Source organism: Ursus americanus, chromosome 34 (genome assembly GCF_024610735.1).
Source record: "Ursus americanus isolate L20-20 chromosome 34, mUrsAme1.1.p, whole genome shotgun sequence".
Lineage (NCBI taxonomy): Eukaryota > Metazoa > Chordata > Mammalia > Carnivora > Ursidae > Ursus > Ursus americanus.
In genome coordinates, this window is record NC_142160.1 from 12,104,618 (window position 1) to 12,131,382 (window position 26,765).

At 44.4% G+C, this 26,765-nt stretch overlaps 1 protein-coding gene across 1 annotated transcript in view; it reads right to left on the minus strand.

Moving 5' to 3' along the window:
- TRPM3 (transient receptor potential cation channel subfamily M member 3) overlaps window positions 1-26,765 on the minus strand; it is a gene marked incomplete at its 5' end in the record, with an annotated part of 257,261 nt that overhangs the window by 49,519 nt on the left and 180,977 nt on the right. The window contains 5 exons of the mRNA XM_045772551.2: window positions 3,660-3,834; window positions 9,172-9,423; window positions 13,867-13,995; window positions 20,299-20,439; window positions 25,792-25,959. Coding sequence (XP_045628507.2) covers window positions 3,660-3,834; window positions 9,172-9,423; window positions 13,867-13,995; window positions 20,299-20,439; window positions 25,792-25,959 — 865 coding nt within the window. The remainder of the gene's footprint in view (window positions 1-3,659; window positions 3,835-9,171; window positions 9,424-13,866; window positions 13,996-20,298; window positions 20,440-25,791; window positions 25,960-26,765) is intronic.

The window sequence follows — 26,765 nt, forward strand, 5'->3', positions numbered from 1 at the left end:
CTGATTTAATGCATTCAAGAGCGTGATTCATTCTCCCCTTGCCCCGGTACAGCCTGGGTAATCTGTGTGTATGGCAGGCAACACAAGGGTGCCCTGTGAATAAAGGGAAGTTTCGTTCATTCAGAGGCTCAAGGAAGTTAGAGACACCCCATCTTCTCGGCCAACAGAGGTGTATTTCTAGGTACCTCAGACACCATGGAACCAGATTTCTCAACTGGTGAGAGTCCCTCTAATATTAGCTTTGCCCTGGCCTTGGCATGAGTGTGCTGGAAATTTATTCTGTTGCTCCTTTTCTCTAAGTGGCTTTTCCCCCCTCAGGCTCTAGTGGGATCCTGACCAGCTCTCAGATGCCATGCAATACGGGTCACCTTAATGAGACACTTAAAAGGATGTCATCATTTGGTAGCAATGCGTTTAGCAAGCTGGGGCCCGAGTCACTGAACGGTAGCCCATAGATCGGGTCTTAGAGAGCTGCTGTTATATAGAACTTAAACATCAACCCAATGACAACGGCAAGGTCATCTCTCATTAGTTCATCAGGGCGCTAGGCAAAACACCCTGGCAGAGCGGACCATGACTGTCCCTTCCCAGTTTCATTATCTGCTGCTGCAAATCACGACCTTGCACGCACATCCGCTCCTGACACAAAGCAAATATTTTAGCTTCACAGATAATTGAGATTCACGCCGGACTACCGTTTGTGTTAATCTAACCTAGTTTAGAGGTGAAAACCCCCTACATTATTTTGTGATTTTACAGTGACTCCATTCTTTCTTATTTCTTTTGCTTTCAGTCTTTAAGCACATTTGGAAAGTAACCTCAGAAGTCTCATTCTAGCTCTTTAGGCCTTACTGAAAAAGTCTCTGGGTTTAGGACAAACTACAAGGAAAAAAACGGGAATGTATATAAAAAATCTGTATTTCAGTAACACTGCCTCCCGGAAATGAGGGCATTAAAGCTGTACTCCCTGCTGAGGTAGAAGACAGATGTTAATAAGCCACCCCTTGGGCCCCATTATACATCCATGTACATTCGTCCCAAGAAAGATTATTTCCCCAAACATGAAATGGGTTCAGCAGTTTTGCAGTTCAAAACAAAAGGAGTTAGATATGCAGCACGTGCAGCACATTAGAAATGAGTCACTCTGAGAAGGTGTCTGTGAACGAGCAGCACCGGAGAGGCCCCCACAGGGGCACTTCCCCAGGATGGGACTGGCAGACCCCAGGCGGGGTCGCGGGTCCAGGTGGATATGAGATCCAATCAGCCTGAACACATGCTTCACAGACCAGCCCGGACACGGCACAGAAAAGAGGCAAGACACCGTAGGGCAGCGTAAATGATTTGTACCTTTCTCAAACAGCTCGGTTCTTGGGTCTCCCAGGCAATTCTGAGTGGTTAGGTGGGGCAGTCACCCAATGCCCCTTGGTCTTGTCCAGTGCCATAACATGAAAATCGAATTCTTTTAAAGATAGGGATGGATGTTCAATGACCTTGGCCAAATGTAATGACAGATTTGGGGGCAGCCTCCTATGTCCATTTGAGAAAGGACAAATACTCTTTAGCACTCTAAACAGCAAACTGGCTGATTTAGCTTAGAACAGTGGCTACCATTGCAGCCAATTTTGGAATGTCAAGAAGGAAGGTAAGTTGGGGAAAGGTATCATGAAGGTTGCATCCATCCAAGGCTAGGTCAGGTCTATATTGAGATTTGGGGTAGAAATTTATTCTCACACACGTACAGCACCACAGATCTAATGAACAATAAGGGATAGCTATTTTCATACTTCACTCACACAAAACACCTCTCTTCCATCTCTGGGGGTGGGGGTGGGGTTCCAGTTCTAAACTACAATCAGCCCTTCTTTTAAAATAACAATAATAAATCCTCTTATTCAGCCAGATGGTGGTGTCTGTTGCACTAGGTTGGGCTCATAGTACAACATCAATAAATGGCCACTTGTAGAGGGACAGACAGAATCCCATTTATAAAACACACCTACCCTTCCTGCCTTCTCCCCTCCCAAAATGTTGCACTGTCAAAACACCCATGGGGTTTTAATCTCATTTTGGGGAAGAAAGGAAAACTAAAAAAGGCAAAACGATGTACGTGGAAAGCAATTTCTTGAGGGAAAACAATACATTTAATCTCCAAGGAGCGTGATCATAGATGGGCTTTTACGTTATTTTGCCTTTAGGGACCGTTTGAAAGGAGGGTCCCCAAAGGGTTTTCCCCAAGCCCTGGAAAGCTGTCTCAGTGAAGGCTGCACATTGCCAACCAAAGATATTACAACCAGGAGATGGAGTTAAAATTCTTCCTCAGTGAGATTGGCCAAGTCTCCTGAAATGAGTATTTGCTCCAATTAGGTGTTCCAAAAAGCCTTCTTGCCTCAGATGACTCATTTTAAGAAAGGTATTTGTTCAAAATCCATCACAGGGGGGGAAATGACATATTAATGTGTCCTGTTGCCAGCGCACACATGCCCCTCACAGGCCCAGAGGGCTCACGCTCTCTAGTACTTGTGCCTTATTTACTTGGTGTCAGTCCTACCTGGGATAGGCCGGGGGGAGGGGCGAGGGGAGGGGGGGGTGCCGACTGCTCTCTGCTCCTGCTCTTCCCAAACCTGGTTATGTAACCCTGATCCGTGTCCACAGTCCAGGGCTCAGATGGCTGGCTTGTCAGCAAAAAACGTTTCAAAAATGTTAGTTCGACAATGTTGGAGGGATGTTATTTCTAGAGCTAAACTTCGCAGGGAAAATGAGAAATAATAGTTGCTTCAGGGATTCAGCTCTTCCATACTGGAAGATACTTCTTTCCCGATGCTTTCTTCCCAAATAATTTCCCAGTGCCTGGTGTGCCCTGACATTTGGTCCAAATAAAAGGCTGGAACAGATTCTAGTATACAACTACCTCCAAACTCTGTATAAGAGAGTATTTCTTATAGAGAATCGGCATCTATTAGGGCATGAAACATGGGGGGTCTGCTGGCGCTCGCTCCTCACACTGACTCATTTCATGATATAGATACTGTTTTGTTTTGTTTTTTTCCCTGGCATTTATAGCAAGCAACTCAGTTTATAACCTAAGGCATTTTCCATACTTCCAGGCAATGAATACTAGCTTCTTTTGAGTCTCAATAGCACATAATTTAAGACAGTGGGGAAAGGAGCTGAAGAATATTTTCCATTGCAAGGAAAACACCATGCAGATGTTTGCCCTTCTGAATTCTGATGGCAAAATGGAGAATTATTTATTTGTTCTGAAGTCAAACCCAAGGAATTTAGTTTTTACAGGCTGGGGGCTGGGGTAGGGGTGGGGAGTAATTGTATATTAATAATATTGAAATATTCAACACATGGCCCTAGGATTTTGAATCCCCAAATAACTGAGATCTTTTGATATTGTTCTTGATCAAATTTGGGATGTCAGATATTGATCTGTGTCATAGAAAGGACATACCTGCAGAAACACCCGAGGACTACTTTGTGAAAACTGTATATTCGACTTCTGTAATTGTTTTTTTCCTCCAAGATAGCAAGCTAGGAATCGGTCCTCTATCTTGAGCCATTTATTGAGAACAAACAAATGAACTCAGAAAAGACATGACCCAATTGAGGTTCAATACCTGACTTTGGTGTATGAGAATCATAAACTTGCTTACGGTCTATCTGGTCCGCAAACACTTCCCCATAAATCATCCAATAGGGCATGTAGAAGATGTTCTTGGCCAATTTCCATGATGGCTCTTCATTGGGAAAGAGAATGGCTTGCCTGGCGACCCCAAAGCTCATCAGTACCACCAGCATAATGATGACAAAGTACATCATGTCTATCATCTGGAAGGGTGGGGAAGCAGAGGGAGAAACAAAAGAAAATCCATATGACTGAATGTTCCTATGACACCAACACTGATGGAAACCTTTGAAGGGGCTTCACTTTTAACACTATTGCTAAGGGATACATAGATAGCTGTGTCCAAGTAAGAAAGAGAACACTTGGTCTATTGAAGCAATGTCCACAGAACTTCACCAGTAACTCAAAAATCATTTTTAAAAAAGCACACACAGTATGGAACTCCCTCATTTTTCATTGTTGTCTGTGCCATCTAGTCAAGACTAGGCATGGGAGTCATGTGAAGCTCAGGTCTCTCCATGAATCTAGTACTAATTTTGTCTCTGTTCCTGGGAAGGGCAAATGTCCTCCTTGGGTCTCTTTCTTCTTAGCAAAATTGAAATTGGGATAATTGCACTATTTCAAGAACTACTGCAGTGCTGTAAATTCCCTAAGGTTGAAAGGCTAATGAAGAGTTGGAACGCTCAAGAAAAGAAACATTTAATAACAAAGCTAGGACAACCCAAATATCCATCATTTATCTTCCTATTCTTGTGGCCCCCACCTCATCGTCCGGTATTGTACCACAAACCAGTCCCTCAGAGAACCATTCTTTCTGTACTTAATTCTCTTGCAGCATATCCTGTCAGTCATGGAAGGTGTTTTGGTAGGCAATAGAATCAGGTTGCCTCATGGCCCATTTCTGTGTCTGCTGTTGAAATGTTGGATTTTCATCTTGACATGTTTATAAAATTCTCTTGACTGCATTTGAGCACAATGTTATCTCTTGTTCCTCTTGATTCCTTTCTTTTTTGCTTGTTTTCATGATACATATTATCTGGGATCTGTTTCTCATATGCCAAATTACTTTCCTTTTATCACCAAAAATAGATGGGGATGTAATAACTATTATTTTGCCTGGCCCGAACCCATTGCCTCCTTCTTTTAGAAGCAGTTCCCACCCATTTTGGCCACAAAGAGAGGTGTCTTTTCCAGGCTAGGTTAATCCCGGTACCTCACCCTCTGGCAACAGTGATAGGAGGTAGGCATGTGACATAAGATGGGCCAACCAGAATCCTTTCTTCGGATTTTTTTCAACTGAAGCTGGGAGAGAGAGAAGCTCCCTTTCTTTCTCTGTAATGATATGAATTCAGAGTGTCTAAGGCTGAGGCTTCCACTAGCGAAACTGATCAGGAGTCAATGAAGCCGATATTCCAGACAGAGAGAGGGTATGTCCTGACAGTGGTTGAGGGCCTGTTTCATTTTGCCCTGCTACCAGTCAGTATAACCCTGCTGGGCTTAAACTAGCTGGAGATTGGCTTCTATCCCTCACATCAGACCATCTAATACAACAGACGACCTTCTCTTGGATATCAAATTTCCTGAAGGGATACCCATCCACAAAGAGACACTAATGATAATTTTATCAATGATAATAAAGGCTTTAAATTTGCTTTAAAATTTTATTTTAAAAGAATATATTCCATGGTGCCTATTATTAGAAGTAAAACACTAGAGCCTTCCTCTTTGCCTGAGGACACTGGGGGCTCAATATATTTTAGGTCAATTAATCAACTGTCAAGGCAACTTTCAAACCCTGCTCTCAAGTGTCGTCTGACTTTGAGACTAAATAAGAATCCCTCAAAACTTGACGTTCATTCACATTTGTTCGCTGTTTCTAAAAATATATGCTACTTAGTTGGTTATTCCTTTCATAGTATAGTGGCCTCAGAACTCTCTTAAAAGTGAACAAGCCAGCTGTGCTGAAACAGTTTTATAGGAAATATAGGCCTGTTCATCCCCTATTTTGTAAAATTCTTTCATCCTTTATTTACAACAAGTTCTATCAATGAAAAAAAAAAACACACCAATCGGTCCTTCATGTTGTGTATATGGCTTGATTAAAAGGTGGGTGGGAAGAGGAAGGTATGTACTCATGAAATTTAGGAGCCAGTCTGATCCAAGAAAACGCAGCCAGTACACACAGCAACTGTTCTAATTTAATTTCTCAGGACTGTTTTCATTCAGATCGAGTCTGCTATCTACCCAAAGGGCCAAAACAACCAAAGACAAGAAACATTCTTCCCACTCAACTTCATAGATTTCAAAAACCAAGACCACACAAATACCGAAATTTGGTAGAGTGCAGAAAGAGAACGTTATTAGTAAAAACTAGGGCTGGGGACCTCTGTTTTTTAGCTATATTGTCCAGTTGGTTCAATAAGAAGAGAGCTGATTCTGTCTCACTCTTGTAAATATCCGTTGGTTGCATCCTGTACAGGTGTTAGACCACCTGAGTTTCCATCTTGACTCTGATAATAAAAGAGCTTAGGTGGTCACGTGCAAGTTCCTTAATCTTGGCTTTTTTTTCTTCATTTTCAAAATGGGGATAATAAAGACTAACAATGCATATTAATTTTGTAAGGATTAAATGCGGTAACACGTGAAGCAATGTGGGTAAATCTCTGTAAATGTTAATGTATTGTTGTTATTATTAGCATTGGATGGTCAGGCTGTGAAGTCCGACCCATATGAGCTGGAATCCTGCCTTTGTTCTTTGCCCAGTTTCAGTTTATTTCATTGCCAAACAAAGATACTAAAAGCCATTTCATAGGGTTGTAGTGATGATACGTCTGACATGGTGTTTGGCACAGAGTAAATGAGAGCTATTATTATTGTTGTTTTTACTCTGCATTATATAAGTGAGCTGAGTCCTAGGCTTAGAGAATTGCATTGCGAAGTGGAATATGAAGGAAAGGGGTCAGGATTCTAGTAAGCGATCCTGAATTTAAAGATCAGTTGGAATCCTATTTGATCAGTATTGTGTCCAGGTATCTTAGTGGCTGTCTGTCTGTCCCTTACCACAGGGCACAGTGAGTTACTTGGCTATTTAGTACCGAATAGGGACTCTCTAATGTTGAGGGGCTTTCAGAATAATCACATCTGGGCACATTTTGTTAAGTTTCCCGCCTAGCAGTCCATCTGGCTCAGTGATAAATTCTATAGGCATATTCTACCCACCTTCTGGATCAGTGACTCAATTATTGAACTAAGTATCTTAAGAGCTCCACGAAAGAGAACAAAGCCACCAAATATACTCATTTTTCTACTTATTCTTGACTGATAAGTGAAATCATTCATAAGTTGGAAGGTAGAGAAAATGCGGTACATCTCTCTTGCTCACTCCATAGTAAGGTTTCATTCAAGTCAAAACTGGGGATAATTATGCCACTATTAAAATGATAGACGGGGATTTTACAATAAGCTTGCTGTTTTAGTGTGACTTTAGATATTTCAAGTCTTTCAATGACACCCAACCTTTTTAAAGTAATATATTTGGCTGGCTTCAGACTTCGGATCTTATTTACTGAAACAAAACAAGGCAACTGATCAATTAGAAAAAACAAGCCATCAGATTATGTAATTGTCTAGTGTGGTGGTTCTCAACAGAGAGCACTTGTGTCCCCAGGGGACATATGGCAATGTCTGGAGATGTTTTTGTTGTTGTAAGAGTGTGTGTGTGTGCGTGTGTGTGCGTGTGTGTGCACCTACCCAGCTGGCATTAGTGGGTAGAAGCCAGTGAGGCTGTTAAACATCCTATGATGGACAGGACAGCCCCCACAACACAGAATTACTTAATCTGAAATATCAATAGGGTCCAGGTTGAGAAAACTTGGCCTAATTTTGTCGCTGTTATAATTCTTCACTTTCATTGGGTCCGTTTGAAAATACATTTGAGAATCTCATGGAAGCTTATCCTCTCTGTTCAGGAAATTCATACACCCACGTATTTTTTTATATATAAATCGGGTGGAGGGTCCACCAATCCCTTCTCCTAAATCTCTCCCAAAGACTCTAAGTTGAGAGTCTCTGCTTTTAGACATCCGAATCTTCACCACAATCTCAAATTCATTACTAAAACACAGAGAAGATTATATAACAGGCTGTGCAACAGAGTAAGATACACATTTTTTATCTAGTCAAAAATCCCAATTAACTGGGATTCGGTTTTGAGTAAATAATTCAGGCTCGTTGAATTCAAATTTTCCTCTCTAGAATGGGCTTGGTGATATTTCCCCTAAGCAATACTGGTGCTATAAATCTCAAGCTTTTGTAGCAAAGGGTTAAGAATAGAGCAGACTAACCATGCTCACCAATTCTCCCCTCCCCCCTTTTTTATACTTCAACAAACATAAAACGAACTTAAACACAACAGGAGCAATTTTATCAACTACCTACTATGAACCAGACCCTAGAAGCTGTTGAGCTTGTTATTTCTGATCATCACAACAACCTTGCAAGATACACCCTTGCATTCATTAGAATTACTTTAAATGAGTAAACAAAGTCTTAAAGAGGTTAAATACATTGCCCAAGGTCTCACAATCCCTTCCTTTTGGATTCGAATTCTCCTCTTTGCATGTGTTTGTCAGTGCTGTTGTGGGAAGAGTCTTGGTTATTTAAGATGCATTTCAGTAGTTATAGATGCACATGCACACTACTACTAATAATAGCAAATATTGATTTGCTGACCTAAAGGTCAGCAGCGATGATGTATATAGGAAAACTTGACTGAGAATGATAGAGGACATCTATTGACTAATGGTTGGTTTTCAACAGCTCACGAGTAGAAGTGGAGTGGAGGTTACTAGCACAGAGGTTTTTCAGTAAGAGGTGTTTACCATGGCAGGAGGGAGATATTTGGCTTTTTTCCATGTATGCCTTGTAAAGTTGAAGTAAGGGACACTTACTCAAATTCAACCTAACTCAACTCAGCTAAAATAGATTATATTTTCTTCCCTTTGTGTAGGGAAAGGCATTTTTCAAGCACTTTATTAAAAAAAAGAAAACATGTTACAAATCGAAAACTCTGTTAAAAAATTGGAGTGGACTCCTCCTGCAAGATCCAGCTAAAATGTAACCTCCTTGGGAAGCCTTCCCTGCCCTACACTGTCTTTTCCATGCTCCTTAATACTTAAATGCGTCTCTGTCACAGCATTCGCACACCGTACGGTAATTACTTCTCTTTCTCTCATCTTTGATCTCACGGAATGAGCTCCTTTATACACTCAACTCCTACTCTAGTGCTTAGCACAAAGATGATCTGTGTATGTTTTTCTTTAAGTAAGTGGGTGAGTGATGGTTAATTTTCCAGTGATGTATATAGACAGAGTCAAACTCCCAAACACTCAAAAGGAATGAAAAAAAAAAATAAATAAATAAAACACCCCCGGGACCATCTCAGGCCGTCACAGCAGGCCCAAATGAATTATTTTCCTCTTCCGGTTATCGCCACTCCTCCTCTGCAAGTTTATAACATGGAATCAGAGGATCCTGCTTACCATTTTTCCAATCATCATTACATATGGGCCCAAGTACTTGTTCACGCCGAAGATGTCTAGTAGTCGGATGTACCAATAAATGATGTTCACACAATAGATGACCCTCCCGTCACTCCTGAAGGGCTGGTCTTGGAGACGAAGGATCATTCCCACAGAGAACAAAAGGATGGCTATCAGGTCGGTGACATTCCAGTACTCCTGCAGCCACACCTTCACTTTCTGGAGCAACTTCCCTGGTTCTGACATCAGTATCTAAAAGGCAGGAAAGAGAGTGGGCTTAGGTCTGATTTCAGTCTATGTTTTCAGTCCAGTTGGAAAGTGCCTGGTGTGGTAGTCGACATCAGTCGCTTGTTTTGTTTACCTGCGTCTAGTTGAATACATGCATGCTATGAATATACAACTGAGCTAAACCGAGGCCATGCAGATACAAACATTCCAGAGGCAAATATAAGCAAGAAGTTTGCTCCTTTGGGTTGCCTCACAATTCTAAGACACGCATTAGGGTTTTGCTATAAAATTTACTGATTCCTAATATACTGTAAATCTCTGAAATTCTGCTCCATCTCAGTGCCACCATATTGAGCTATTCAGATCCCCAGGGAGGACTCCTTCGGTCTTCTCTTCACATCCAGAGAATTGCATCAATATCACCTCTATTTCTAAATACAATCTGATCCAACCACTTCTCACCACTACCCACTGCTGCCACTCTATTCTAAGTCCTATCACATCAACCAGCTGATTGCAACAGCCTTCTGACTGGTATCGCTACCACCACTGTTGCCCACCCTTGCTCACTCCATTCTCTGAGGAACGCACAGGATGATCTTTAAAAACCGAAGCCATGATCTGGGTGGCGATTATACAGTTGTATGGGTAGACAGAAACTCATCAAGCTGGACCCTTATGAGTTGTTAATTTTCTTACAGGTAAATTATACCACAATCTAAAAAAGAGAGACTTGAGAGATGCATGAGGAAAAATAACAACAACAAAAACTAAAGCAAATTGTGATAAGTGAATATTTAAATCGCCTGATGGCTTCCAATACAAATAGAGAAAGATCCAAACTCCTTCTGGTGGCCTCATTTCACATCCCACCTTATTCTTGCCATTCCACACCTGCAGACGCAGTGGTGTGCTCTTCAGCAGAAGTCCATTCTATGCTCAGGATATTTGCACTTGTTGGATCGTTGGGCATCTTCTTCTCCCAGATATTTACATGTTTGGCTCCTCCTCGTCCTCCACATCTCTGCTCTAATTTCACCTTCTTAGGAAGACCTTCTTTGACTACTCTACCTGCAGGGGCCTCCCCATCCCCAAGTCAGTCACTAATATATTATTACCCTATCTTAGGTTTTGAAGATTTTATCACTATATGGAATTAACTTCCGTATGCATGTAAATATGTTGTATGTGACTGTCTACCTAACCATCATCTCCACTAGATTGTAAACTCTGAGGGCAGACCTTTTGTTCCCCAGGGCCTGTTACATAATAGATTCTCAATAAATGTTTGTTGACTGACTGCTCCATAGACAACTACCTCACAGCAATTCTCCCCTCCCTCCTATATCATTACCGGCTGGGTGGGGCACTGCTGCCACACAGGCTCTATGAAATGCACAGTTGGATAGTGGGAGTTACCACCCATCCCACAGTACAGCTTGCCGGCGGATGTGAGGAGCCAGGGAGGCCGGCCTAGTGAGGCTTGTAGAGCTGGGCTACCTTCACGAATCCTGTGTTTACCCTGAGACTTCCCTCCCTTTGAGCTCACCAGCCCTGCTTTCCTAACGCAGGACCCCCTCTCAAAGGAGAGGAAAGCAAAGACAGGGGGTAGGTCTAATCTGCAGCTATTTATTGGAATCCTCCTGTCCCCTTCAGTGGCTTACCTTGGCTTGAAATATTAAGGAAGGGAGGTTTTAGGATGAGGGGTTGGAGTGCTGCGCGATACCGGAGCCAGCTGGTAGCCCCCTGCTTCCTCCTCTGCAGTGCTGCATTCCTAAAGCCCAGCCCAGGGTTTCTTAAACTTGAGCATGCAGGAGAATCACCTGGAGGGCTGGTGAAAGCGCAGATGGCTGCGCTCTATCCCCGGAGACTGCTTCGGTGTGCCTCCTGTGGGGCTCTTCTAACAAGTTCCCAGGTCAAGTTAGTGACGACAGGTTGAGGACACTGTCCTACCCATCAGGGATTCCCGCACCTGCTGTCGTCCTGGTGGCTTCTCACCGGGCTCCATCTTAACTAGGAAAAACTCCCTGCGCATGGGCGGGCGGAGGGGGGTGTTGGGAAATGACCTGGAGTTTTTCTAACCCTGGGTCCACACTTTCCTACAACTAACTGGTCAACACAGAGGTTGACTGCTTCATTTTTTAAACAGCACAAAATTTTTGTGAAATCTCAACATAAACAAAAGAGGCCAGGGCGCAGCGGCTGCGGTGAAGCGGAAGCGCGGAGACCCCAACCCGAAAACTTCTCCCAACAGGCTCTGAGGGGGCGTGGCCGCGGAGAGGGCGTGGCCTCAGGGGGCGTGCCTGCGGGCCGCGCCGTGCCCTCGCGGGGTTACGGGGAGGAGGGTCCGGGCGGGAGGACGTCCGCCCACGCGCGCTGTAAACAGTCCGGGCTCTAGAGGGATCCCCGCGGCTTGTTTTGGTGACTGCGCGCAGAAGTATGTGGTGCTGGGAATGGGAGGGCGGCCTGTGAAACCACAAAGCCCTACTTGTATATCGGGAGGCCGGGAAGCCTACAGACTTTTCCACGTTTCCAGGATCTTGCGTGCCCGCGCGCTGCGGGAGACGCGGAGGCGGGACCTGTGGGGTCCTCAGCCTCGGGGCGGTTGAGCATCTCTGACGGGTCCAGGGACACCGGGCGGGGCGGAGGGCGCCAGGCCAGCAGGAAAAGGTCGGACAGGAAGGTGGTCAGCGCCTCCCTGTGCACGGTGTCCTCCGAAGCGGGGACTCTTGGGCTGACCCCCTGCTGACCCGAGCCTGCAGAGCCCTGTCCTGTCCGCTGTTACATGCCGCCTCAGGAGAAATGGATATCCAGGCCGGGAGGTTCCTGGCAGTCCTCCTGCTTGGCAGCCTCTTCCAGAACAGTCCGTGGAGTACAGACTGCTCCCTGTCTTCTTCCAGTCTGGTCCCTGGAGGGATTCCAGTCTCCCTGCCCAAGTCTTTCCCTTTTCTGCTTATCATGGGGAAGGACTATGTATGCATCAGGGCGTTAAATCACGGGAGAGGAGCTGGCACTTGGTAGCAGCAGAGCCCTTAGCAGTAGCAGGCCTCAGTTCTCAGAGAGCTACACAAAGACCACAGCAAATTTATTACAGTTGTTCAGTTCACAAATGGGAAATCCACAGCCCTGGTCAGGAAGTAGAAGGCACTGTGAATAGGAAGACCTATGAGTAGACCGTCAGTTAGAATAAGGCCAGGGAAGGCATCCATTAAAAAAAAAAATCCAGTCTCGTAAAATGGGACTAGTGTATACCTTCAAACTCTCAGGATGGGGACATGCCAATTAGAATTTAATTATCCCCAAAGCAGTTTAAAAACCCAAAAGAAGGGCTCTAAGTATATTTGAGAGATTTTTGGGGGTGGGGGGAATCCAGTATGATGGCATCTAATAGATACTGCATCTTTTTCTGGAAAAGAACATTCGAGAGCTATAACCTAAGATACCAAGGGTCTTTTAACCGGTCCTGGTAATGAAGGCAAGGGTGAATTTATGAATTTGTAGGAATCCTTTCTTCTGTGGAGCCCGATATATTTTCCCACTCACTATAGTATAATGAGTAGGATTGTTCCAGAGCTCCTGAGGGTGCAGTGGACTTGACGGAGAGTAATTCTTCCAGAAATTGCCTGCTGACTGTGGTTCCAGGGGGAAATGCAGAAGAATCATCACACCGCAGGAGCCAGCCTTCCCTCCAGCCTAGGGAATGGGTTTGTGGAGCGGGTTGAGCAGGGTTGCAGAGCCCTCTGGTGGACCCTTGCTTGAACACATCGTTTTAGCCGCTCACATTCTGATGGCCCCTGAGGCTGGCTTTGACTTCAAGTCAGTCCTATGGCGGAGGGGTTACGATGGCTCCTTTTACAAGACGGGGATTAGGGGGAGATGAGGGGGACTCACAGCCTCAACTCAAAGAACAAGAAATATCTTCATTTCACCTCAGTGATGCCTAGGCTGGTGGACAGGCTCGTGCTGAGCAGGTGCATAATAAATGTCGAGAAGGAATAAACCAGAGGATAAATTAAGGAACAAAAGCATAGTTCCTCCTCCCAGAGCTGCCGGAACCCATTTGAAGAATCACAGGTATTGCATGACAGTGTCCAAAGAGACCCAGAGGAAAGGTTGCAGTGGGAGTTAAAAGTGGAAAGATGGAACAATTTGAGAAGTCCTGTTTACAGAGTTGACAAAAGAGAGGCGTAAACACTGTCGAAGACATTGGGGCAAGAGCTCTGTGGGCAAAAGCTAGAGCAAACCCCAAGCATGCACGGAGCGGCACCCTATAAACACACCACACACTGTGATGCCTCCCCAGGTTTGTCAGCAGACCTCAAGGCCAAGTCCGTTATTCCTACGGCAGCAGTAGAGAACACAGTTTCTGGCTTAATTGGGATCCCTAGCAGCCACCTCTCCCTTCCCCCCACAGGTGTAATGAACCACCGTCTTTCTCCGAATGTTCTCTTTTATGAAAGCGGTTACCTCTCTCATCTTTTCTATTCCCAGGGTGAATATGTAGGAAATGACGATCCATTCCTGCGTGGAAGGCCAGCGCTCCATCTTCACTAACACGATGTAGTTGAAGAGCATCAGGTATCCGATGTACGCCAGCTGTAAGGAAACAGAGTGAAGTGCTCTGGCTTTGAAGACCCAGGAGCCCTGCCCTCGCGCAAGCCCACTGCCCCAAGGACGGAACAAGGTCAGCAAGCAGGCTCCGAATTCACGACAAAATTAACCGCAAAGCTTTCAACTATTCAAAGAATTAAAAAAAAAAAAAAGGACTGTAATATCGGAAACAACGTGATATGCTGTCTTCCTTTTGACCCTTATACGTGTCTCTGTCCTTTGCTTATACCTCTGTGTCATGATGCATCGTTTTGTTTTGCAATTACCCAGTTTCTCGTGTTTTTCTGGCTAAAAAGGGAATCTCTTCTCTCAGGACTGTTCTTGCTCATGCCTGAGCCTCAGGTCCTTGAACTAGGGCACACAGTGGACTGGTGCCGAATGGATGCCAGGTAGATTAAATGTCTGTAGAAAGGAAAGGAAGACACATACTGTACTTGTAAACTGGTCAAACCAATATAAAAATAGACTGGACTATATCTCAAGGTCCCCCTTGAATTCTTTTCTGAGTTCATGTCTTCTTTTTCTCCTACCTTAATGTGCTTGGTTTGGTGAGACCCTGGGAGGGTTTTATCTATTTTCCACTGCACCCCCTCCCCACCCTATCCAAGTTGGGATATTCCTCCCTGGTTTCTGCCTTTTTGAAAGAAAACAAAAGAAGATAAAGCGATTTATAGAAAGGAGCGGGTGTGTGTGGCCGACCGTGGCTGGGAGTGGGGTGTCATCCTCACGAGGCTCTAGCTCCAGAGGCTGAATCCTGGCAGGACTGGCTGAAGTGCTAGGTGTCCGAGAAAAACTCAGGGCTCAGGTTTGGTGACTGTCACTGGAGGATTCAGTTATGTCTGCATGAGTGGGTGGAGTGGAGGAGGGCTGCTGAGGTTCTTATGCAGGGGGCCAAGGAACCTCTGGAGAAAAAGTCCCCCTCGGGGAAGTGGCATATAAGCTCAGCCTTTTCTAGGCAATGCTTCAAGCTGAGTAAGGCACCTGCTGGCTTTGGGAGGCCTTCGGGGCTGTGAGTAGGAACCGAGAGTGAGTTTATTCCTATCTGCACTCTTCAGAGCCCACATAGCAAAGAATAGGACACAGTGTGGGCGAAAGGGTTGAGGCCGTGGAGGTACAGTGTGACTTTGGAGCCCTGGAGGCAGCTTAGCAGGTGGGGAAAGGCCCAGCGAGGCTGGGAGACTGAAGGGGAAGTAATGAAATGCTGCATTCTCTGCTAATGGGGCCATTCACTCTCTTTCTTTCTTTTTCCTTCCTTCCTCCCTCCCTTCCTTCCTTCCTTCCTTCCTTCCTTCCTTCCTTCCTTCCTTCCTTCCTTCCTTTTTCAATAAAATGAATACGTAGATTCTTAATAGGAGTCAAAGGTATTTTTAAAGACCTTATTATGTTGATGCATTTACAGACACAACCCTATAATTTCTGTTCTCTGGCAAGGTGAACAGACGTCAGAGTTCCATGAGATTAGGTGCGGAAACTGTGGAGAGGCCCAAGGGCCAGCCGTCTCATTCTCCACTTGACGGACGTGCTCTTGTACGCCCACCCCTTCAGGGACTGTCATTCTATTCCACACGTAGGTCCCACTCCTCCACTTCGGGATCGTCAGCACCCTGTGCAAACCTCACCTGAGAAGTCTACTCTACTGGAAATCACGCAGGATGCTGTTTAAAATGTTAACTTGGTTCATGTGACTCCTGTTTACCATCATACACTGGCATCCACTCTCTGGTCCCTGTTAGTATTTCTCAAGACGCAGTGGACTTCAATGGCTACACTCTAAAACATATTCTCAGCCTCCTTCCAGCCTGAGATTCTTCTTTCTGGTTGCTTCTTTTTGTTTGTTGGATCCTATTCCATTGCTTCTAGGAGAAACGAATCTCCTTAACTGCCCTGGTGTTTATCATTTTACCCAATTCGTTGCAACACATTCCAAAGCATTATCTTCTCTCGTCACATGTAGGCCCAGTGACACCCACAGCATTCTTCCAGAACCTCTGCGTTTTAGCTTTAACTCCTCCAACCTGCTTCTGTCCTCCAAATACAAGTCTAGCATACTCGTTTGGTGGAAGGAATGCAAACGCCCAAGTCGGTGAAACTTGGATTTAAATCCTAGCTCCAGTCCTTCCAAGCTGTATCATTTTGGGTAGATCACTCCACCTGCCTGGACCTCCATCCTGCGATGATGGCTACTGAACTTACAGAGCTTTGGGAAGGACTGGGGGGGGGAGGGGGAGGGAGAATATGTGTCCCTTTCCTGACAGTACAGGCCCAATGAACGGTGGCTACTATTTGCCTCTTTTGTCAAGAAACTTCTATTCCTCTTGTCTCCTCTTACCTCACGCCTTGCTTCCTTTTGATCCTGTTTACTAGTCATAGCTCTCCTTTTCTAAATTGCCCTCCTTATTGTTTATGCTTCTTCCACGATCAGCCTGTTCTTTAAGTCCCAGTTACTCTATAATGCTTTTCTTTCCATAATCAAGCTACAGTATAGCATTTTGGGACAACTCTCAAAATATGGATTTCCAAAAATACGGCTTTAAACGTGTTTAAATGGCACGACGGAGGACTGGCTGCTGTCTGGGAAGCAACTTATCTTAGAACTCACGAACATTTATGGGTCTTGCCGCAGATTACCTTAACGTGACATGCTGTCATATTGTGTGTGCGTGTAGACACGTACACATATATATTCTGTAAGCTTTAACAAGCTCTGTGTAGAATGTCAAAGCTTTGAACAGAAACATAACCTTATGACTCTTATTGTAGTCAGTGGGAATCCTATAAGGGTTTGTATTTTATTGGCTTCTATGTTCTTTGTATACATTTTCCATGGACCAAGGTGCACAACTCCTAAACCATGCAATGCAAGCATCAAAGCCTGCGGTAGGTCGGGTGGACCTCTGGCGGGCCTTTTCCTACTGCTGCTGGAGCGTGGAGGGGACACGTGGCATTGAAATGGAGGAAGGAGTCTGTCACTGCTGGAGGAGCCCAGAGCATGTCCCTTGCGCTCTTACTTGGTTCCTCTTTTATGCCTTGAATTGGCATTCTCTCCAGCTGGGCACTTGAAATGGCTTTCATTGCAAACCAGGTCTGGGAGCCAGTTGGATCCCTGCCTCCTTTCTTCTTGGAACACAGGAGGACCCAACCTGCTCTTCCAGAAGCTTGCTAAGATATTACAAGAGAGGTGCGTCCTATCTTTCAGAAACTTGGGAGCATAGAAGGAGATATTTTTTTGAAATCAGAGTAGGAAATACTCCTATAGAAAAGAGCACAACTGAAAGCCAAGGGGACCATTGATCTAAAGCTGAATTCTACTGTTAAGCATCTCTAGGGATTTAAAAATTGGGCACTCCTCATCTCCATGTACTTCCTTGAGGCTTGGGCTTTGCAAATACATAAATATGGATTTCTGAAAGTTGTCGTGTAAACACAACCAAACAAGACTGGGGCATCCGGTCTATAGTCAGCTGTGCAGGAAGGAGCTGGACACAGAGGCTCCCCTTCTCAGAGGCAGCTTCACGACCTGCCAACTAATGATACAAGGAAAGCAGTGTGTCCCAAGCTTCCTGGACCACAGGGGAGCTTGTTAAACCCAGAGCCTCTTCATCTCCTCCCTCGAGACTGGATTTAATGGGTCTGTGATGGGGCCAGGATTTGCATTTCTAACAAAATTCTTCATCATCATAGAAGTTTGGGAAAATACTAGGCTAAGAACTCAGCCCTCCATCTGAGGCCATGATTCTCAACACTGGCAACCCATTACAACTACCTGGGAGCTTTGAAATATCCTGACGCGTGGGCTGTGCCCCAGACTATTGATGTCAGAATCACTGAGAATAGAACCCAGGAGCCTTTAAGAACAATAGATAAGGGTAGAGATTAAATAGAACCCAGGTGTTGTTTTTTTCTTTTTAAAGTACTCCAGGTGGTTCCAATGTGTAGCTGAGGCTGAAAACCACTGTCCAGGGCATTGGTGACTTAAAAGCATCCTTGGCTAACAAATTGCCACAGCTGAATAAATGGGGACCAAGGGAATCAAGGAAATAAAGTTAATACTGAACAAAGATCAAGGGAAAAAAAGAGATGTTTTGGAAGGATAAGAGACGTGAGTCCTGTATTTGTAAAGATGATAGATAATTCTTGATTCTACTGGTTCCTTTACGCTCTAGATCAGGAGTCAGCAAACTTCTTCCATAAAGAGCTAGAAAGTTAATTTTTGAGGCTTTGTGGGCCTGACAGTCTATATGGCAAGTAATTGACCCAACAGTTGAAGCACAAAAGCAGACAGATGACAGGTAAACAATGAATTTGGTTGTGTTCCAATCAAACTTTATGGACACTGAAGTGTGAATTTCATATAATTTTCACGTGTCATAAAGCGTTCTTCCTTCGATTTTATTTCAATTCTTTAAAAACGTAAAAACCATTTTTAGCTCACAGCCCACAATAATGGGCCTGGATGTGGGACTGGATTCGGCCTGTGGGAATGTAGTTTGCCAAGCCCTGTTCTAGGCAGGGACAACTGAGGCAGCCTGGTATAAGAGGAAGGACAGGAATGTGTGCAAAATGCAGTAAAAGTATTATCTTGATAAAACGGTCAGTTTAGGGAAAGTATATGTAAAGCACTTATAACAGTGCCTCATGGTAGGTGTTCAAAGAATGATATTATCATCATTGAGTGGATAGATGAATAAAAAACACTATCGCTGTGCAATGTGACTAGCCTCGGAAAAAACAGTTACATTTATATTGTGCTTACACGTTCCAAGCACTGTTCTAAGTGCTTTACATATTTTAACACATTTAATCTTCCCTAAATCCTACAAAGCAGGTTCTATTATTATCCCCATCTTAAGGAATCTGGGCACAGAGAGCTCAAGTAGCTTGTTTGAGGTCACACAATAATACTGAGAGGCACAGACAGGATTTCAACTCAGCCTGTCTTACCCCAAAGTCCATGCTGTTCACCACTAACTTGTTTACTGCAAGGTAAAAATAATATACACATAAAATATATAAATCAAAATTATTTTTGCATGTCTTGATTTTTTTAGGGGAGGATTTTTTTCATATTCATAAATTTGAATTTTTGCTTCACTAAAAAAAATCTGATAATTATATATTGATTATACCCTCTTCCAAGACCATAGTTAAAAGCAGTTTTCAACCGGTGGCAACGTCAGTCCATAAGGGGACAAGTGACCATGTCCGGAAACAACAGTGGTTACCACACTTGGGGGCTGGAGAATGCTACTGGCATCTAGTGGACAGAGGCCAAGGCTGCTGCTGAATGTGCGACAATGCACAGGACGGTCCTCGTCCGCCAAGAATCGTTCTGCCCAACGTGTCAATAGCGCTGAGGTTCAGAAAGCCTGACTGAAAGCCAGGGTGAAGTGTTAGCACCCGGGACCACACCAACACCACCTCAGCTGGTCATCTGAGTCATCTTGGCCTCAGACTCGGATTTTCCTTTGCTGACTCAGGTGACTGGTGTGTGCGTAGCTGGTTGAGAGAAAGGCCAAAAATACAGACGCCCGTCCTTCGTCCGGCACAGTGCCACCGTGGCTCGGAGAACCAGAGCTGACCTGGGCCTGAGCTCACCTTCAGCTTAAAATACCATGACACACAGAAGTAGAAAACCAACAGTCGAGCCATTTCTACCATATCCAGGGGCTATTTCGGGGACGATCTTTCATCTCATGGGCAGAAAACTCTCGTGTGGTGGGCACCGAACCATCTTTGCCGTGCCTGTAGGTTACTGTGAGTGGCTTTGGCTGCTTTGGTTGGCATATTGTTTAATTGTGTCTGAGCAAGAAAGGTTGTTTGATGACACTCCCATCTTGGCAGCAGTCACACACTTATGCTCCCCCCCCTTTAGTGGTGTTACTTTTAACACTCTGCTCAGCCCTTACCCTTCACGTGTCCTCCCAAACCCAAGATTGGCATCGAAAATGGGCAACTCTGATCCAGCACTCATCCATCCAGAACACAGAAGTGTTTTATAAAATGACATCTATTTTCCTGCTAGACTAGACTCATACTCATCTCACCTCTATTTCTGTTAGTTCTCACTTTTATCATTTCCTTTATTTTCTTCAAGGAGGAGAAATGCAGACGCTGTGGAAGCTGCGTCGCCAACTCCACACATCTTACAGAACCACTGGGAAAAGCTTTCATTCCTGCCTGTGCGATCCTTCCATTGTGACTCACAGAGGAAGCCGCACAGGTGCACACGAACTTGACCTTGGCTCTCTGTGGTCACGCAAGAGGAAGAAGAAAAAGGAAGACGTTTACCGTGTAGAACCAGAACTTGACGATGGGTGCATTGTAGAATTCATAGATTTTTCTGCCCAGGGGGATCAGCCGGTGTCTGCTCTGAACTTCCTCTTCATCCTTCTTTCTGGAAGACTCCCCGTTGTTTCGTCCCAACATTGCCTACAGTGGAAGAGAATCAATACCATCACGGCAGGGCTCTGGAGAGCAGGAAGTTCAATGTCTCATTTTACAGATCAGGAATGCACTCTCATCGAGCTGGAGCGTGTTGTCCAAGGTCCCCAGAGATTCAGAGGTTGTGCCATCCCTAAGTGTGCATTTGCATTACAAAGAGAATCAAAGGTTTTTGCCTGGGATGGAAGGCATTAGGGAGAGTTCTTGATTACTCTCTTTTCTTCTACCCTGGAAGCTCTGGAAGATGTGCGTGATGGAAGAGCCCCAGAATTCTGAGAGGGAGAATGAATATAGCCTGGAAAGGCCAGGAATCTGTCTTTTCTTTTCACCCCTTCTCCTTGTATATGTAATGAGATAGGCAGATCTGGATTCGAATTCTGTCTTCACTCATGCTAATGACTATTAAGTAAAAAATATGCTGGACCAGTAATACCTAAGATACCCAAAGGTTATGAGTAATCCAGAGGCTAAGTTATCTGAAATGCCTGGAACTTAGTTAGGTTAGAAACATCTCCTCAACCCTTAGGCATAAACCTTGGTTCCCTGAGTTCAAACCCCATAAAGCCTGCATCCCTGCTGGTATTAGTTCTATGGCAACTCCTAGGCACACCGCCTTCCTCTGGGTCGGACAGCCAGCCAGGTGGGACTAGGAGAAGCAGGGCCTGACCTGGACGGGCCTCATCTCTAAGCTGTTGGAAGTTTCTTTACAAACAGAATTGTTTCCTTCTCACTCATGGCAACAGCAGCAGCAAAAACAGTGATTAAATATCACAAACAAGACAGAATTTGTGAAAAGGCAGATGCACACCTGTCTGGGCAGCAGGTGACAGGATGAGTGTCCCAGAGATGGCTGAAGATCCTATTGGGGAAGAGTTCCAGACTTCGGGTCACTCAGAAGGAGGACTGAATCCTCTCTTGGATACTGAGAATCCATGGCACCTTGGGAAAGTCTTTTAACCTCTCTGAATCTTAGTTTCTTTATCTTTAAATCGAAGGTAATAATAGCCTCTTTTATAGGATTGGTCTAGAAATCAATAAGCACCTGGCACTTAATAAGTGCTCAGTATTTCTAGCCAGTGTTTACAATGAACTGAGACTTTTTTGGGTACTCTTGACTGAAATGATCTAGTTGGGAATCTCATCAGAAAAAAGAAAAGTGTAATCAGGGTCTAAAACAGCATAATTTATTGGCTGTCTTTTTTCCCTCCCTCCCTCCCTCCCTTCCTTCCTTCCTTCCTTCCTCCCTCCCTCCCTCCTCTCTCTCTCTCTTTCTTTCTCTCTCCCTTTCCTTCCTTCCTTCCTTCCTTCCTTCCTTCCTTCCTTCCTTCCTTCCTTCCTTCCTTCCTCTCTTTCTTTTCTTTCCTCCTTCCTTCCTTCCTTCCTCTCTCTCTCTCTCTCCTCTCTCTGTAGGTTCCATGCTAGCGTGGAGCCCAGCATGGGGCCCAAACTCACAACCCTGAGATCAAGACCTGAGCTGAGATCAAGAATTGGATGCTTAACTAATTGAGCCACCCAGGTACACTGGCTTTAATTCTTTCACTATTATTCTAAAGCAAGGTTAGTTCTACAATGTTTGGGAGATTTTATTTCATTTATTTTTATTTTTTATTATTTATTTTATTTAAATTCAATTAGTTAACAGAGTGTATTATTAGTTTCAGAGGTAGAGTTCAGTGATTCATCAGTTGCTTATAACGACCAGTGCTCATTCCATCACGTGCCCTCCTTAACGCCTACCACTCAGTTACCCTATCCCCCATCTACCTCCCCTCCAGCAACCTTCAGTTTGTTCCCTATATTAAGAGTCTCTTATGTTTTACCTCCCTCTCTGTTTTTGTCTTATTTTATTTTTCCTTCCCTTCCCTTATGATCCTCTGTTTTGTTTCTTAAATTCCACATATGAGTGAAATCATATGATAATTATCTTCTCTGCTTGACTTATTTCGCTTAGCATAATACCCTCTAGTTCCATCTAGATCATTGCAAATGGTAAGACTTTTTTTTTTTTTTTTGAGGGAAATGAGATTTTTATTAAATGTAAGAACAGGGCAAATCCTTCTAACTGCTCAGAGACTGACAAGGATTTGGCACAAGAAAAAGGACTGGGATATGAGTTTAGAGTTGAGAGATTTACCTATAGAAATAATTTGTTTATCTTGAATTTGAGAACTGGTAATTCTGGTTTCAAACCACCTTACTCAAGACATACATATATAAGTTTCAGCTACTTTTGTCATTGCCTCAACTATCCACCTACTCGAATATATGGCAGTCACAAACGATGAGCCTATCATCAATGGGATTTCTGGAAAAGGTAAAAAGGTAACTTTCATTCCTTTCTTGGACTCTCTGGCTAGAAGGTTACCTTGACTTAATGAATAGGTAAGATCCCATTTGATGGCTCATCCAAGCCTTTACTTTGATCAGTGAGCTGGGTCAACCTTCGTGATGGATATAGCACATTAGACTTCTATAAATATTGACCGCTGACCTCAAGAAACTACAAATTTCCATGATATTTATCCTTCTATAATTTATAATTTATGTAACATAATTATGCTGCTTCTATTCTACTTCTTTATCTGCTCAATAATACGGTACCATTTGGAGACATAATAGGATGTTAGTAAAGGCAGCTTTGGGGAGTTTTAGGCATCTTGGAGAGTGACATCTTGGGGTAAGCTCTAGGGACCATGGCTTCCCCAACAGAGTTGAAACAATGCCCCGGGGTCCATGGACAGCCTGGGACTTTAGTAGGCAGAGGGCAAAAAGACTTAATCTGGCAATGCAGGTAACACAAAAACAAAAACACCACAGCCTGTTTCGCCTTTATTATTCTGATACATTCCCAAGTTAATGCTTTTTTAAAAAGCTTTTCTTTCATGGGTTTAAGGACAGCATTTTCCTATTTCATTAATTCCAGCCTAAGCAGCTTAACTCACTGATTTTCTTGATTTCTCTTCCCAGTAGCCAAACATTTCCTTTAACTACATTCCTTTAGCAGAATGTAATAGGGTCAAATACAGGCAAAATGCACAATATGGATTGGACAATTTTTTGCTGGCTGGACACAGATGTCAAGTCTGGGAAAGATCTACAAAAGGCTACCCAGATGAAACTGAGACTCCTATTTTGTAATTTTGGAAGGGCCAAGGGAAAACGTCCCAGTCCAAGAAAGGATATGTTGGCTTAACACGGAAGACCAGATATAGTTCCTATGAAAAGAGTGGAGGTATGAACAGGCTGCATTCTCCAATCCTCCCTGGGGTGAACGAAGACCAGTGATCTAGCAGTGACACATCTGTCACTGGGGTCAAGGGAAACTCCCCCTGAAAGATATCTGCTGTCCATCCCTGACTTTACCAGCCCACAAGTCCCTTCTTCCATTCCTCCTAGCTCTTTCTGCCTGTGGGGGAGAAGGCCAGCCAGCAATGCTCGTGGGCTGGCTTTTACTTGGGTTCTCAGTAAAAAACAGCGGGGCCGACTTTCTGGGAAGCAGACTTTGGACCAAGTCCTCGAAGTTCTACCCAGAGCAGGAGAAGGGAGCTGCTCCTGTTGTTTTCCTGCTTCAGACCCAACCAGAAAGAATGCTGATTCACCACCTGGCTGCCTTCATAGGATCCTTCCTTGAGACTTCAAGCCATGTCATACTAGATGTAGGAGGCCCATGCATTATTTTCGGATTCTTTCTGCTATATGGTAGACTGAACCAACTGAATACCCACATTTGAGACCAAGAAGAAATTCTCTGCATCCCTGAACCTATAGGCCTCCAAGCATGGACAATGGGATCGCTATGCCTGGGTTCTAATCCTGTCCTTGCAACTAATTAGCTGGGTAACCTTGGGCAATTTAACTTATTTGAGTCTCAGCTTCCTCATCTGTTAAATGGGATAATAATAGTATCTACCTCACGGGATTGCTGTGAGGATTCCATGAGTAAGTGTACGTCAAACATTTGTCACTGTTACCACAATATTCACATTTATCAAGGCTTACTGTACACCTGGCCCTGGTCTAGAGAATTTACACGTACACTTTTTAAACTGAAAAACCACCTGTGAGCTAGACAATGTTCTTATTCCCATGTCACAGGTTAAGTAACCATGCCCCAGGTCCCAGAGTGAGTAGCTGGTGGGGCAGGATTCTGACTCCGGAATATATATTCTTTCCCCCTCTATGGAAGTGTTCATAAAGATTTGGTATTACTACTACTAAGGTTTCTGTTAATGATTGAAATTTCATTCCCTATCCTTGAAGGATTTAGAGGCCAACATTATGGTAAAATCTTAGGGAAGACAGTCATCTGATCCTGTCACAGAGGCAAGCAGACCCGTCCACTTGTTTTTATAAGAATCCTGAAATGGAAAACAAACTTTTTTTTTTTTAACTCTGTGAGTCAAAAACTGTGAATGATTAACCAATCTAAAGAAGGGTCAGATGTCTAAGCCTGCTGTACTTGGGGTTGGAATTGTTTCCTTTAGGAAGGAAAGATCGTTGATCTGGAAGAAAAACAATTCACAGGGTGGTCCCACCAGGATAATCATGCGAACGGCCTTTTGTCACCTGAGCAAAGCCAATTTTTGTTTTCTCTCCTTAGGGTTTTTTTGGGTCATCACAGTCATTGTTCAGGGTGGTGGGGAGAGTGGGGGATATCAAGAAGTCCTATGGAGTTGTTACTTGATGTCTTCAAAACTCTGAAGCCCTGTCTGTCCCTTTAACGGTGTGTGATATTTTTAGACTTGGATACAATCCAGTAGCAGTCACGCTGCTTGGTGGGGGTTGCGGGAAGCTGTCCCATGCCCAGCTGCCCCGTTCCCCCTGCGGAACACAAAGCAACCACGTTCTATAATTACACCAGGGAGAGCTAATAAAAGCCTTCCATACAAACCTCAAAATTCAATTAGTCCTGCATTTGTGAGCCTGACCCTGAAGACAGAAAAAGGCGTAGCCTCTGATCACCAGCGCAGTTCCAGGCCCCGGAAGCTGGCTGCTCCCAGCTCGCAGATGCCTTTGCCTCCTTCCTAGGCTCAGGCTGCTACCTCACCTGCTTGTGTACAAAACACCGCCTGTTTGGAAGGCTGAGGGTGCCTTGCTTTTGAATCTCCCTGGGCTGTCCTGTGCCACTGACCCTGGCTGAAGGATTTTGCATAGAAACAGTCCCTATAGTTATGCTATTTGTGCACAGAGAAGACACTCTTATAATACCCGGGTCTCAATACTTTAGTGAAGCACCTGGTGGGAGGGTGAGCTTGGGAGTGACAGAGTCCTAAGCCATATCAACGGGACAAGTGGGTTAGGGTTGCTGCCCGTGGACCCTGACCGTGTAGTTTTCCTTACTGTCAATTCCATGTCCTCTTCATCTTTTTCCTTCGTGGGCTTCTCTGGCTCTTCGGGCTCCTTCTCTTGAAGGTGGATTTCCTGGGCCTGAGACATATAGGGCATGTCGTCTTTGTTCTTGAACTCCAAGCTGAGAATTGAAGGAGGAAGTAGAATTCCCAGAATTACCTAAAGTAATAATAATGATAATAATAATAATCACATTTAAAGGATTAAGATTAGGGTGGGTTTTTTTTTTTAGAATCAGAGGGCCTAGGGTGGTGTGTGCACGTGTGTGTGCGTGCTATGTGTGCTCTGAGCGAGGACATGCACGTGTTACTGCTCAGGGAGGCACTCTGGCCGGTCTGAGAACTGTCACGCACAGCAGTAGCTCAGCCCTATTTCGGAGAAACAGAGCATCTTGCCCACAAAATACATCGTATCCAGTTAACACCCACTTGGCATGGGGGAAACGGAGGAAAATGACAGCCCTTGCCCGAGGCAAAAGTGGGAAAGAATTCAGATTCTCCTTTAGCCATTAGCACTTGGCTTTGCGAAATCAATTCATACGTATGTCCACCGGCATTTATTTGCCAACATGTCAAGTGGAGTTGATGATGCATCATCTAATTATCTCTGTAAAAAATGCTGTCCCCAGTTGACCCTGAGAAGTCCGTGTGGGAAAGCATGTTTTCATTGCGGAGTACTCGCCTGGCCTTTGCTACCATAGCGCAGAAACTACACACACACCCCCCTGCGGCTGTGTTCACCATGAGAACCCCCTACACAGCGGCACTGGGAGGCTCAGCACTGCGCTCCTCTCGCGTATAAATGATATGCTTCTGCCTCCACGTGATGATAATAAATACGTGGGCCCTTCTCCTGAGAGGACAGTCTCACTCTGCCTTTGCACGATCGTCCAGCCATGGGACTTGTGCTCCCTAGATCTTCTCCCGCATCTCCTCTCAAACGCTAAACCGGTTCTGCTCTGTAAG